At 54.1% G+C, this 12,772-nt stretch overlaps 1 protein-coding gene across 1 annotated transcript in view; it reads right to left on the bottom strand.

Annotated features, from left to right (window-relative positions):
• Window positions 1-12,772, bottom strand: part of NRXN2 (neurexin 2) — a 159,524-nt gene that overhangs the window by 129,779 nt on the left and 16,973 nt on the right. Inside the window, exons 2-3 of the mRNA XM_027856256.1 lie at window positions 8,127-8,156; window positions 5,338-5,409 (exon numbers count right to left, since the gene is read on the bottom strand). Of these exons, the coding sequence (XP_027712057.1) occupies window positions 5,338-5,409; window positions 8,127-8,156 (102 nt within the window). The remainder of the gene's footprint in view (window positions 1-5,337; window positions 5,410-8,126; window positions 8,157-12,772) is intronic.

Here is a 12,772-nt window from a genome sequence, read left to right as displayed (position 1 = left end):
CAGAATATCAGAACCAGCAGGGGCCTTAGAACATAGAACAGAGAATGTCGGACCTTGGAAGGACCTTAGAACATAGAATGTCAGAGCCAGGAAGGGCCTTAGGACACAGAATATCAGAACCAGCAGGGCCCTTAGAACAGAGACTAGAGAATATTGGATCTGGAAGGGACCTTAGAATATAAAACATGGAATGTCAGAGCTGGGAGAACCCCTGGTTCAATTCCCTCATTTAAAAGAGGGAAACTGAGGCTCAGAGGGAAAGGCCAAGAATCATGAGACAGGCACGAGGGTGAAGGTGAGGCCAGAGGAAGGGCATGTGGACAAAGCAAGGTTGAAATCTCTTCCCCCAGCCTGGGGAAATTCCCAGGCGGCTGGGCTTTGGGGCATCATTCACCAGGGCAGACCCTCCGAGGGTCCTGCGGTCCCCCTCCTCCCTATATAGCCCTGTCCTCACTGTGCAGACAGATCCAGGATTGGGTGCAAAGCGGGGTGGAAGCTGGGTACACTAGGAGAATGATGCAATCCAGAGCAGACGAGAGAGAGAATGTGCAAGCAGGCATGTACAAGTGTGCACACAGGAGGCGCCAGGAGGAGCGTGAATGGATTGCCATGACCCTCACTCCCACAGCCAGGGAAGGGGCCTGTGGACACTCAGTAGGACAAGCTGGTGGGACCTGTACTAGCCGCTCCATGGGGAATGGACAGGCAGGGAAGAAGGATCATGAGAGCAAGGAACGTCCATCGGGAGGCAGTGTGGTACAATAGACAGAGCCCCAGCCTGGGAGTCGGGGCAGGCTGGCCGGGGTCCTTCGGATTCCACCATTTACTAGCTATGTGACCTGGGGCAAGTGACCTCCTTCGCTGGATGGCCCTGGGGAAGTCCCTTAACCTCTCTGTGCCTCAGTTTGCTCATCTGTAAATGAGTCCATCGTTCTTTGACCACCTCCCTCAGGGGGTTGTGGAAAGGCTTAAATGAGATAAAGAGCTAACGAGACACTTTGCAAAGCTTAAGTCACCACACCACTCAATCACTCACTCATCTATGTGCCTAGCACTGTGCCGGGTGCGGCCAGTACAAAGACAGAAAAACAAAATCGATCGATCCCTGCCCACAAGGAGCCTGCAGTCTATCATGGATACAACATGTACACATATAAGTAATAAAAATAGTAGTGAGCATTTAGAGGGGCAGCGGGGTGGCGCCATGGTGCACAGTTCAAATCTAGCCTCAAACACTTACTAGCTGTGTGACCTTGGGCAAGTCACTTCACCCTGTTTGCCTCAGTTTCCTCATCTGTAAAATGAGCTGGAGAAGGAAATGGCAAACCACTCCTGGATCTCTGCCAAGAAAAGCCCAGATGGGGTAATAGATAGCCGGACACGACTGAAATGACTGAGCAGTTACAGCAGCATTTAGAGGGCTTTAGGGTTTGAGAAGTATTTTATATATATATTAACCCATTAGATCTCCCAACCTCCCTAGAGGTAGGTGCTATTATTATCCCCATTTTACCAATGAAGAAGCAGAGACACAGTGAGTTTGAGTGACTTGCCCTGAGTCACACAGCTAGGGAGTGCCTGAGACAGGATTCAAACTCAGGCCTTCCTTACTTGAAGTCCTAAATAGACTCCACCCACTGTACCACCTAGCAGAATGAATATAAAATCAACAGAAGGTGGGGGAGGGGAGCACTGGCATCTGGGGCAATCAGAGAAGGCTTCTTGTAGGAGGTGGCATTTGAGATGAGCTTCAAAGGGAGCTAGGGAGTTCTAAGCTGTAGGGCTGGAAGGAAATGCCCTCTGGGTTTGAGGCTCAGAGAAGGAAGGTGGCACCTCTGTACCTGTTAGAGACGTGCCATGGGCACAGCACATGTTACGTGTTACATGTGTGGGCCTATCTAGCTCCACCACTATGTACCTGCAGAGGCTTGTTGACTAAGAATGACCTTTCGCCAGTCCAAATTTCCAAGACCACTAGAGAATGGGACCCCAGAAGGCAGACCCAGAGAGCTGTGGGCACGTCTGGCCATCTGGAAGTGTATGCTATGAATGTCCACATCAGCAATCATACAACATGTGAGGCTACCTTGCCCAAGTACAAGAGACCACCAAGTGGACATCTCTACTCATAAATGTGAGTCTGTTGGAAGGCCTCAGTTTCCTCCCCTGTAAAATGAGATGGCCTCTGAGCTCCAGATCTAGGATTCTATGTTCCTGTGATTTTTCCTCCCCCAGCCACCCACCCAACGTTACTGTTCTTTCCCCACTCTCTCCCGCCTCCCCAGGCTGGGCAAGCTGCCCATGGCCTCTGTCCTCCCTGCCTCCCGGATGCCAAGGCACCAGCTGCCACCCCAGGGGCTGGCACAGAGACCCACTGCAGCTGACAGAGACTAGTTCCCTGAGGTTCTAGGGGGTGAGGCAGGTGGTTTTCCTAAAAGATCCTTACCCATCCCCACTGTCAACTCCAGGGCTGTGGTGGAGATCCAGAACAAAGAGGAAAGGAGAGAGTCCCAGAGGAGGGAGGCAGATTATGAAAAGAAAAGGAGACGCAGAAGGAGAAAGAGGGATAGTTGGGAAGAAAAGAAGGGAGGGGACCCATGGAGAGAAACAGAGGAACATAGAGGGGAGACAGCAAGTGGGAGAGGAGGAAGGAGGAGAAAAGAGGCCAGAAAGGGAAAGGGGGCAGGCTGTGAGAGAACGGGAAGGGGGAAAGAGGATTGGATGGGAAAGGGGGACAGGGGCCTCCAGGGAAAGGTCTGGGCATCCCTCAGCGCCTTGCTGTTTCCATAGCAACCAGGGCGCCTGCCCCTAGCCACTGGAAAATGGAAGGAAGTGAGGGCTGAGGGGTGTGAGGATGCAATAGAGGTGAGTCCTGCCCCGCAGAGGGGGGTGAGTTAGGAAGGGAAGCAAGGGAGGGAAACGGGGGCCCAGGAAGGAAAGAGAAAATGGGACAAGGAGACAGAGAAAATGAGCATCTGAGGTGAGCGGGAGGAGGGCGGGGAGGGCACCGAGCCAAGAAATCTGTACTGATGATTCTGATCACCTAGATGGGAAGCCTGCTTTTGGCTCAGAGATCCCTGAGCTGAAACACAACTCTGCATACTGGGTCCAAATCTATACACCAAATCCTTCTCTTCTGTCACCAGAGAGCCAGGCTGAGCACAAGACTGAGTGCACAGGAGGAAAAGAACCTTGGGACTCTGAACTGGCAGGGACCTCAGGGACCACCCAGACTCACGTCCCCATTTCACAGAAAGGAAAACAGCCCAAGAGAGAAGGGACTGGCCCAAGGGGACACAAAGGGACTCCACCCCAGCTCCTTTGAATGTGAATCCAACACACCAGGCTGACCCCAGAGTCACTTAGAAACACATAGAAAAGCAAAGACCAACAGCCATACTCTGAGTCAGGTCTTGGAGGTCAGGGCTAACAGTTGGTACTCAAAAGAGGAACCCAGGAAAAGGAAGCACACTCCGAGGGGAAGGATGAAGACCGGAGAGAAACAGGATGTGAATGTGATGAGCAGTGGATGGGGGAGGGAGGCGGGGGGCAGGGGTGGCCTCATTCAGTGACCAAGGCAGAGAGGAGAAAGAAGGGTGTCACATCAATGTGACAGCGCAAGGTGACTGAGGCCCAAAGGCCAGAAGCCTGGGGTGGCCCAGGGTGCCATCCCTTCCCCCACTTTTGTAGCCAGCCTTTCAGCCTTAGGGCTGAGACTCCAGCTCCATCAGCCTCTCTGAGGGAGGCATGGAGAGAGGGGACTTGCTGCCCCCCAAAAACTGAACCTGGGCCGGGAAACCAAGGAGGCTCTGGACAGCTCCTGACCCCAGAGGATGATGGGAGTTGTAGTGCTCCAAATCACTCACTAAGGAACCAGGAATGACCCGCCCCACCCCAAGAAGTGCCCCCAGAGATCACGTCCAGGCGTGGAGGAGAGATTCCCTGAACTGAGAACATTATAAAAAGCACAGGATTTCAAGTCAGAGGACCAAGGTTCAAATCCCAGCTCTGCCATTAACCAATTTCAGGGCCTTAGATAGGTTGCTAAACGTCTCTGGACCTTGATTTCATTATCTGTGGCAAAATGATTAATCAATGTTGATTGACTGATTGAACAGTTCTCATTCTGTCTTTGTATGCCCAACACCTCAAACACAGTGAGTGCTGACTGCATGCTGATTGGATCAGACCGAGATAATCTGTTACACCATAGATCACAGGATCATAGATGGAGAACGGAAGGGACCTCAGAGGCCAAACAATCTGTTCATTTTACAGATGAGGAAACTGAGGCTCAAGGAGGTCACACTGATAGCAAGCATCAGAGGCAGCATTTGACCCCAGGACCTATAACTCCGGAGCCAGTCAGTCAATAAGCATTTAAGTGCCTACTATGTGCCAGGTCTAACTTCTGAGAATAAAAAGAAAGGCAAAAGATGGTCCCTGCCCTCAAGGAGCTCCCACTCTCCACTCTGAAGTTTCTTCCACCTTTAAAGCTATAACCCTTTGAGCCTGGGCTCAGATCTCGGTCTTGTCATTAACTTGCTGTGTGTCTGTGCTCAGACTGGTTAACCTCTCTGAGCTTCTAATTCCTCAAGGGGAAGAGCTTTCAGGCTGACCAAGTGCTAAGTGCCCTGGTTCCCTTTCAGCTCAGAAGACTGGGGCTCAGAGGGGACTCTGGCAAGGGACTCAGTCAAGGTCACATGGTGGCCACGGGTCAGAGCTGAACCTGGAGCAGAAGTCTCTCTGAACTCCCAGATGAGTAAACTGAGGCAGAGAGATGTTCTCACTTGCCCAGGGTCACAAAGCCAGGGAATGTCTAAGGTAGAATTTGAACTCAGGTCTTCTCTACTCCCAGTCCTGTGCTCTATCCACTATGCCACACTGTTCTTCTTCCCTACTTCTAGCCCAAGCTCCAAGAGAACAGTCTGTGGCTACCTTAAAGCTGCCATCTTCTCATTCCCATCTCTTCCCTTATCCTGTGCTTAGCACTGGGCATCCCAGAGCTGGAAGGGATGGATTTTGACCAAAAGCGTCCTTGATAAGGCAGCCTCAGCTCCCCCCCTCCACTGGAAGCCACCCTAGGGCAGGGCGTATTCCTCTCCCTCCCAGTGCCTGGCACATAGTAGATGCTGCCACTTAGGTGGGGGGAGTCATTTTCAGTCTCCCAGATTCTCTAGCACAAGGGGACATGCCTTTAGGGTGTGGACAGGACAAAAGCATGGGATGTGTCACTCCAAGAGCTGGGGTCAGCAGTCCCTGGGGTTCCCAGAAAAGGAGCAGCCCTAGGAGAATGGGAAGGAGCCCTTTTGGTGACCAGATAGAGGAGTCACTGACCTTTCGTTGGCTGGTGTACGTCGCTGGCTCCTCCTCGACCGGCCCCCCCCTCAGAGAATAGTAGGGACCCTACTGGAGAAACAAAATGGGGAGTCAGGCACTGGAGGCTCCTGGGGGGACAGGGCAGGAAGCATGCTCCAGGGCCTGGCGCATAGACCGCCCAGGAGCAGGCAGGTTCAAATGCCTCCTTCCCACATTGCCTCGGGGCTGGAAAGGGGCTGGGCCTGGGGGGAGGAGGGAGCTGGGCCGTGAGAAGCCAGGGGTCTCTGGCACCCCCTTGTGTGGAGCCCCATCTGAGCACTGCCACTAACTCCGTGGCAGGCTCAGACTCTGGGTGGGAAGCAGGCTCGGGAGCGCCCACCTCCCACACCCTCTGTCTAGGCTCTGGCACATGGCAGCACCTTGACCTTCAGCAGCTTTCTGCCCCATAAGGCTCCCCCAGTTCCTTCACCCTGACTTTCTTCTGCCGGCCAGAATCCCTGCCATCTCTGTCCTCCACTCCTCTTCCCCCTACATTCACCTAGTGGCTCCCAATTCCTTCTTTTCACCACATCTGGGGGTAGCCTGCCTCACCACCAAGATGGCAAACAATGAGAACAAAGCCCACATGTTCTCTCCTGTGGCATGAGCTGGACTGTGGCTGGCACTCAGACACATGCATGTGGTTGGGCCAAGGGCTCTCCTCTACTTTCCCCTGGTACCCACTGCTCCAGAGACTTCCCTAGCTGGTGTTCATATCATAGACTGAAAGTTGGGGGACAGAGGTCCTCCAGTCCAAGGCCCTTGTCTTACAAAGGAGAAAACCAGGGTCCAAAGAGGGGAACGGACCAGGCCAAAGGAAGCCTTCCCCCACTCCTCCTAATTCTAGCGTCTTCCCTCCCTTAACTATTTTGTTCTTGTACATATTTGTTTGCATATTGCCTCCCTATTCCACTGTGGGCTCCTTGAGAGCAGGAACTGCCTTTGGACCCTTTTAGAATTCTCAGGGCTTAGCACAGCGCCTGGCATATAGTAGGTGCTTCATAAACGTTGACTGATTGATAGTAAATGGCACAGCCAAAGACCCCAGCTAAGGGCTGGAAGCCGTGCTGTGCTACACATTCAGGAACTTGCTCACCTGCCCAGCCCCACCAAAGGGCTCCTCATCTCCCTAGGGGCTTGAACTTCTCTCCCCATCATATGCTAACAAATCGGCCCCATTGTCAATATGAAGGAGAAGCCTCTGCCTGGGCCCTGCTCCCAGCCTAAGCCCAGGGCTAGTGGACCCTGAGAGGGTCTTACCATCTGGTAAGGACAGGTCTTCCAAGACCTCATCTCAAAGAAGCAGAGGGTGGGCTCAGAGGCCAAGGTGGCCTGACAACCAGAATCTGGAGCCTGGCACAGGGGAAAGAGGAAGAGAGGGCAGGAGCCAAGAAATCCTCTGCCTTGCCCCCACCACCCACAAGGGCTGGCTCACTCTTTCCTCCTCTACCTGTAACCACAGACTCCGCCACAGATGTAGGCATCGTGTCCCTTGAGTCTACCTGCCAGGGCCTAGGGCCCTTCCAGGATTTAAGCCTGATGCCAGGCAAACCAAGCCAGCACTCACCCTTCTCACCTCCCTTCCTTTTCCTGACCATCCCTGACAGTTGCTTAAGGGCTCATTTGTATCCTTTCCCCCCAGCCCCACTGGTGAAGAGTCATGGCCAGTGGGGATTGGACCCCAGCCCATGTCTCCGGGGCACAGACACCAGGGAGCTAGCTGAATGTCTGGGAGACCAACTAAGAGATGTGTGGACACCAGAATTCTGTTCCCAGGCCTTCTGGGCCAATGGGAGTAGCCAGGAGGATGGGCAGGCTGGGAGTCACCACTGGATTCCCTTTTCCCTGCTCCTCCTCTGCCCTCAAAAGTGCAGGTGACCCAACAGAACAAACAGTCAACTGGCCGTATCTCGTCCCTTCCTCTAGGTGATGGAATAGATGAGTCCTGGGTAGGAGTCTCAGCTCCACCACCTACCAGAGATCTAAAAGCTGGGGCAAAGTCACTTGACTTCCCTGGTGGGGGTGGGGCCAGATGAGGATGGCCTTCCCTGCCCAGGCTCATGGCATTTGGGGAGAAGCCCAAAGCTAAGCGCTGGCAGGGACCTTAGGGGTCATCTTGTCCAGCCCCTATCTCCCACCAATTATCTAGAGGAGGGTCAAAGGAACTGTTTGGTGAAAGGGCTTGGCCAACTACTGAGTGCCCCTGGATGGGGTATTCAGCCCCCTGGCCCACCCCCAGGGCCTGCAGGAGACAGGCCATGGGCAGGGGCCGGGAGCCCTCCTCTTCTCCAATACATGCCTTTCTCTCTTCAGTCAGGTTGAAAAACAAAAGAATGAACAGAAAAGGTGGGAGAGGAAAATAAATCACCATCACAAAGGGTAGAGGATGGGGGGAAGGGTAAGGAGTGGCAGGGAGAAGAAACCACCAAAAAACCCAAAAAGAGAAACGAAGAAATGCCACCAGGAAAACTCGAGGAAGGGGTGATTGGAGACAGCGGCAGGAGTTTGAACATCTGCTGATGTCAGAAACCAAGGTGGGATGAGGAGAGGGCGGGGCTGGGGGGCGGGCAGCAAGGAGGGAGGAGGAGCACAGATGGAGACAAGCCCCCACCCCCAGCCCAGCCTCCCAAAACAAAAAAAGGGACAGACGGACTGACAGACAGACAGACGAGGGAGAGGGGAGGGAGGGGCAAGGGGAGGGCAAAACAAAATTCAGGAGACTGGGGGAGGGGGACAGATCCAAACCAAACCAAACCAAAACTTCATACCTTCACTGTTTAACGTCAGGTGAGCCGGACCTTGGAAAAGGGGAAGGAGAGAGAAAGAAAGAGGAGAAAAAAAAAACAAAAACAAAAACAAAAATAAGAAAGAAAAGGAAAAAAAAAAGAGAAGAAGAAACAGAAAACACGAGTCATCAAAATCGGCCAGAGAGAAGGGGGTAAGCTTTTGCTGCCACAATTTAAAACCCTTTTTAACTTGTGACAGGCATCGGGGGGAGAGGCCCCCAGCCCGGGAGCCGGGGAGGGGGGCCCGATGCCAAGGGCAGGGGGAAAGGAAGGGGAGAGACACAGAGAGAGAGCCTGAAGCCAAGAAAGAAGTGAGAGAAAGACAGAGAATCAAGGCGAGAGAGTCAGAGATGGAATCAGAGACACAGAGAGAGATTCAGAGACAGAAAGTCGGGCAGAGAGAGTCAGAGAGACTGAGAGAGATGGAGTCAGAGAAGGAAAGACGGATTCACAAGGAAACAGAGAGACCCAAAGTTGGGGAGAGAGAGTCAGAGCCTGTCCCAGGGAGAGGGAGATTCACAGACAAAGGTCAGAGAGAGTCAGAGACAGACAGAGATGGAGAGATGAAGAGACAAAAGTCAGGGCGACAGAGAAAATCAGAGAGAGACAGACAGAAAGAGGAGGAGGCCGAGGGCTGAGAAGGGGCCAGGAGCGACCAGAGGATAATGGGGCCAGGGCTTATCGCAGGGAGTGAGGGGAGACAGGAGGGTTTGGTTTCTTTATTTCTTCTTGCCAAGGGGAGAAAAAAAAAAAGGAAAAGGAGGAGAAGCTTGGCAGGGAAGGTGCTTTTTTCCTTTTTCTTTTTTTTCTTTTTTTTTTCTTCCGAGAGTCGGACAGAAAAAAAAATGGTCAACGAGAAAAAACGATTCGGATGGAGGAGAAAATAAAACACACAGAGAGACCAAAAGCCACCTGGAGAGAGAGTGCGACGTCCCCTCCGCAGAGCCGCAGGGCAGCTGGGGCTGTCCCCCTGGCATGGCCCTGCTTCTCTGGAGGACTGGAGGACTAATTGCGCTCCTGGGCCTGGGAAGTGGAGCCCTTGGGAGACCCCCACAGGGCTGCTACTGCTGGCTGCTCAGACTCCCCAGATGACAAGGGGCCAGATGCCTGGGTTCTAGGAAGACCAGGGAGGAGGAGGCTGGCCAGGGTGACCTAGAGGGGATGGCATCTACCACAGGGAGACCTCAGGCCTAGGGAGGCAGGAGACCTGAACTCCTCTGTAAGGATTTGGGGCTTGAGGCTTGGGGCCAACCAACCGTGGGGACAAGAAGGAGAGGGTTGTGCAGTCTGGTCAGACTCCAGCCTCTAGCCTCTTCCCCCTGCCAAGATCTTCTCTGGGGAGACCCCAAAAGCTATATCCTGGCTATAGAAGAGGAGCTGGACACTTCTGACCTAGGGATGGGCAAAGGGACATTCCAGGATCCTTCTAAAGTGAGGCATCAGCAGATCTGGGGAGAACAGCTCAGCCCATTGACTCCAGGACACACAGACCCCAAAGAGAGAAAGGCCAGCTGGGAAAGTAGCACTCCCAAAGGCAGGCAGCACCCCCAGGTCTTGCCAAATGGGAAGATGGACCCTCTCCCCTCATTTCACCTTACCTTTCCTCAGCAGGTTCCCCATCCCCCTTAACCATTCTTCCTCCCCTCATTCACCGCACCCCCACCCCCAGCCACCCTGACATCTGGGCGGGAGATGTGGGAGGGGACTTCGCCAGCAGCACCATGTTGCCCTTGGAAACCGTCCCGGTTGCTGTGGCAATGAGCCGTCCGCCCAAGGGGAGCTAAGGCCGGGCCTGAGCTTGTCAAGGTTACAGAGCCCCAAGGGTTTCCAAGATGGAGCCGAGGACCAAGATGCCTGGGTTCCTGGAGGGTTGGGGAATGAGAGGCCAGGAGGTGAGCAGACTAGTGCAGGAAGGCCCTGGACAGATCCTGCATCATACCCCACCCCTTCCCTTCTCTCTGGGCCGGATCTGGCTTTCCCCTTCCTGGGCCCTAGGACTGCGGGGTAAGTCAGACATCTCCCAGTCTCATTGCTTGGCTCACCAAGGTATTCCCACCAAAGGAACATGGTCACTTTTCATTGTTCCCAAGAAGCCTAGCATCCCCAGGGCCCCCATCTGTGAGGGTGGATGGGGAGGAAGGGGAAGGGAGAAGTTTGCCTTACAAAGCAGGCAACTCTGGTGTCCTGCCTGGGGGCTTTTCATGCCGTTCCCTGGGCCCAGCTCTGACCCCAAGGCCCAACTGGCCTCTCTCCTCTCCAGTTCCCTGGTACTAAGTCCTGATAGCCACTCCTCCCAACCAGCTGCCCAGAACCCTGGCATCCAGTTTCCCAGCTCAAGAGCCCCAGGTCCTGCCCTATTCCCTCAACCAGCAGTGGCAGGTAGTGGGACCCCAGGTGACTGGGCCAGAGCTAACACCCCTTCCCCCCTCCCTGGACCCCGCTGCTGCCCAGCTCCTCCAGTCTCCATAGTCTCATTAGCATGCGGTACTCTCCTCCTGTCGCCAAGGCAACTGGCTGCTCAGCTCCCTCAGGCGTGACGGCACCAGCCATCTTGGTGAAGGGGGGCCTGAGTCCCGTCTTCCCCCAGCCTCTCAGTTTCAACTGGCCCAATCCCACCCCCGGCCTTGGGCCAGCCTCCATTCTTTCTCTAGATGCCCTCCTGGGCTTGCTCCCCAGAAGTGGGGTCACCTGCTCCCTTTGCAGGCCCTCTGACCTTTCCCCAGAAGCCCCCAATCCCTTCCCACCCTTCCCCAACACACACACACACACACACACACACACACACACACACACACACACACAATTCCCAGGCATCCCCTTTTCCTTCCCCTTCCTTGAGTTCATTGCTCTGCCTCTCCTCATCTTCTCCGCCTTCACTACGCTCGCCCAGGCAGCTGGCAGTGATGGATGGCATTACTCGGGGTCTCGCCTGAAGCAGGCTGATAAGGTGCCCGTGGCTGTGTCTCTGTTGCCCTCTCTGTGGAGAGGGGGAGATGGAGGAGGGAGCTGGGAGAGAGGAGGACCTGCCTATATCCCCGGAGAGGTCAGACCTCAGCCAGGATGAGTGGAGTGGGAGGGGGTATGTGTGATGAAATTCTTGGGGTTCCTGAGCAGCCAGCTTGGCCTGGGAGCAGAAAGCAGTTGGAGCAAAGGGGATCCTGAATATGGCCTGTTCATACTGCAGCCGCCCCCCCAGTTCTTCAAGCCCTGGAGCTTAGAGCACAGAGTGGCTGCTCCCCTCAGTCCTACCCACTGGGGACCCTGAGAAGGCTGCTAAGTGTAGGTAAGAGAAAGTGGGATCTAGAGGTGAGGCAGGCAGCTAAGGGGGCTAGAGAGATACACCAGGCACAGATAGGTGTAGACACAAACTCCCTCCATAGCTGAGTGTATGCACACCCACACACTCACACTTGGGACAGGTACACCCCAAAGGTATACAACAACACTGTGCAGCAACTCTGGAGAGACATCATGAATGTAGAGACTGTGGGGGCCCAGAGGGGAGAGCATAGGCCTATGCTTTCGTCCACAGGCACCCAGAAATGCACACACTGGGCACATATGAATTGCTGCCAACACCCTGCCACCCTCCATCCTGCCCACACAGTTAGATAGAGGCAGCCCACCAGAAACAGCTGGCCAGGGCTGGGTCTCTCAGTGTGTGTGTGTGTGTGTGTGTGTGTGTGTGTGTGTGTCTGTCTGTCTGTCTGTCTGTCTGTCTGTGTCTCTGCATCTGTCTCTATCTCTTTCTCTCTCTGTCCCTATTTTCCTGTCTCTGTCTCTATCTCTGTCTTTCTGTCTCTCTCTCTATCTCTGACTCTCCCTCTCTGTCTCTGTCTCACTTTATCTCTGTTTCTGTCTGTCTGTCTGTCTCTCCCATTCTTCTCGGAACATGAGCTGCCTATGTCTTCCCTTCCTCTTCTCCCAGGTGAGGACTTGGATGACTTAGAAAACCTATAGCCTCCTCTCCTGTTCCCCTCCTCCACTCTCCGGCTCAATCTTTCTTCTCTCCTTTTTATTGCTCTGTTCTCTATCTCTCTCTTTCCCTCTCTCCTCTCCCCAACCCTCCTCTCTTTCTGTGCCTCCCTTTTTGTCTGTTTCTCCCTCTTTTCCTCTCTCCTTCCCTTCTCCTCTCCCCCCCCCTTGTTTCTTTCTCTCTGCCTCCCTCTGTCTTTTTCTGTCTCTGTTTCTGTCTCTCTCTCCCATTTGTCTCTGTTTCTGTCCATCTCTCCCCTCCCCCTTCATCCATCACTGTCCCCTAGCAACCCTTTCTTCCAGCTCCTCTCACCTTCCGCCTTCCTTCCCACTTTCCCTCTACCACTCTCCAAATCTTTCTCTCCTTCTCCTTTTCTCTCCCCCCCCCCCCATAGCCATGGTCTTCTCCTCCTCTCTGGTCTCTCTCCCCCTTCTTCCCTCTCTCCCTCCCTCCCTTCCTCTTTCTGTCTCTCCTTTGTTCTGGAAGAGACATGACACCAAGAGCAAGTAAAAGTCATACCAACACTAAATCTTATCTCCAGGACTCAGAAGGCGCTGTCCAGCCAGACCCACCCAGACACTCACACACAGAGATGCAAGCACGCCCACACACACACACACACACACACACACACACACACACACACACACAC

This window comes from Vombatus ursinus, unplaced genomic scaffold (genome assembly GCF_900497805.2).
Source record: "Vombatus ursinus unplaced genomic scaffold, bare-nosed wombat genome assembly UNPS02011369.1, whole genome shotgun sequence".
Lineage (NCBI taxonomy): Eukaryota > Metazoa > Chordata > Mammalia > Diprotodontia > Vombatidae > Vombatus > Vombatus ursinus.
Note: the sequence above shows the minus strand (reverse complement) of the source record. Positions and strands in the feature narration are given on the sequence as shown.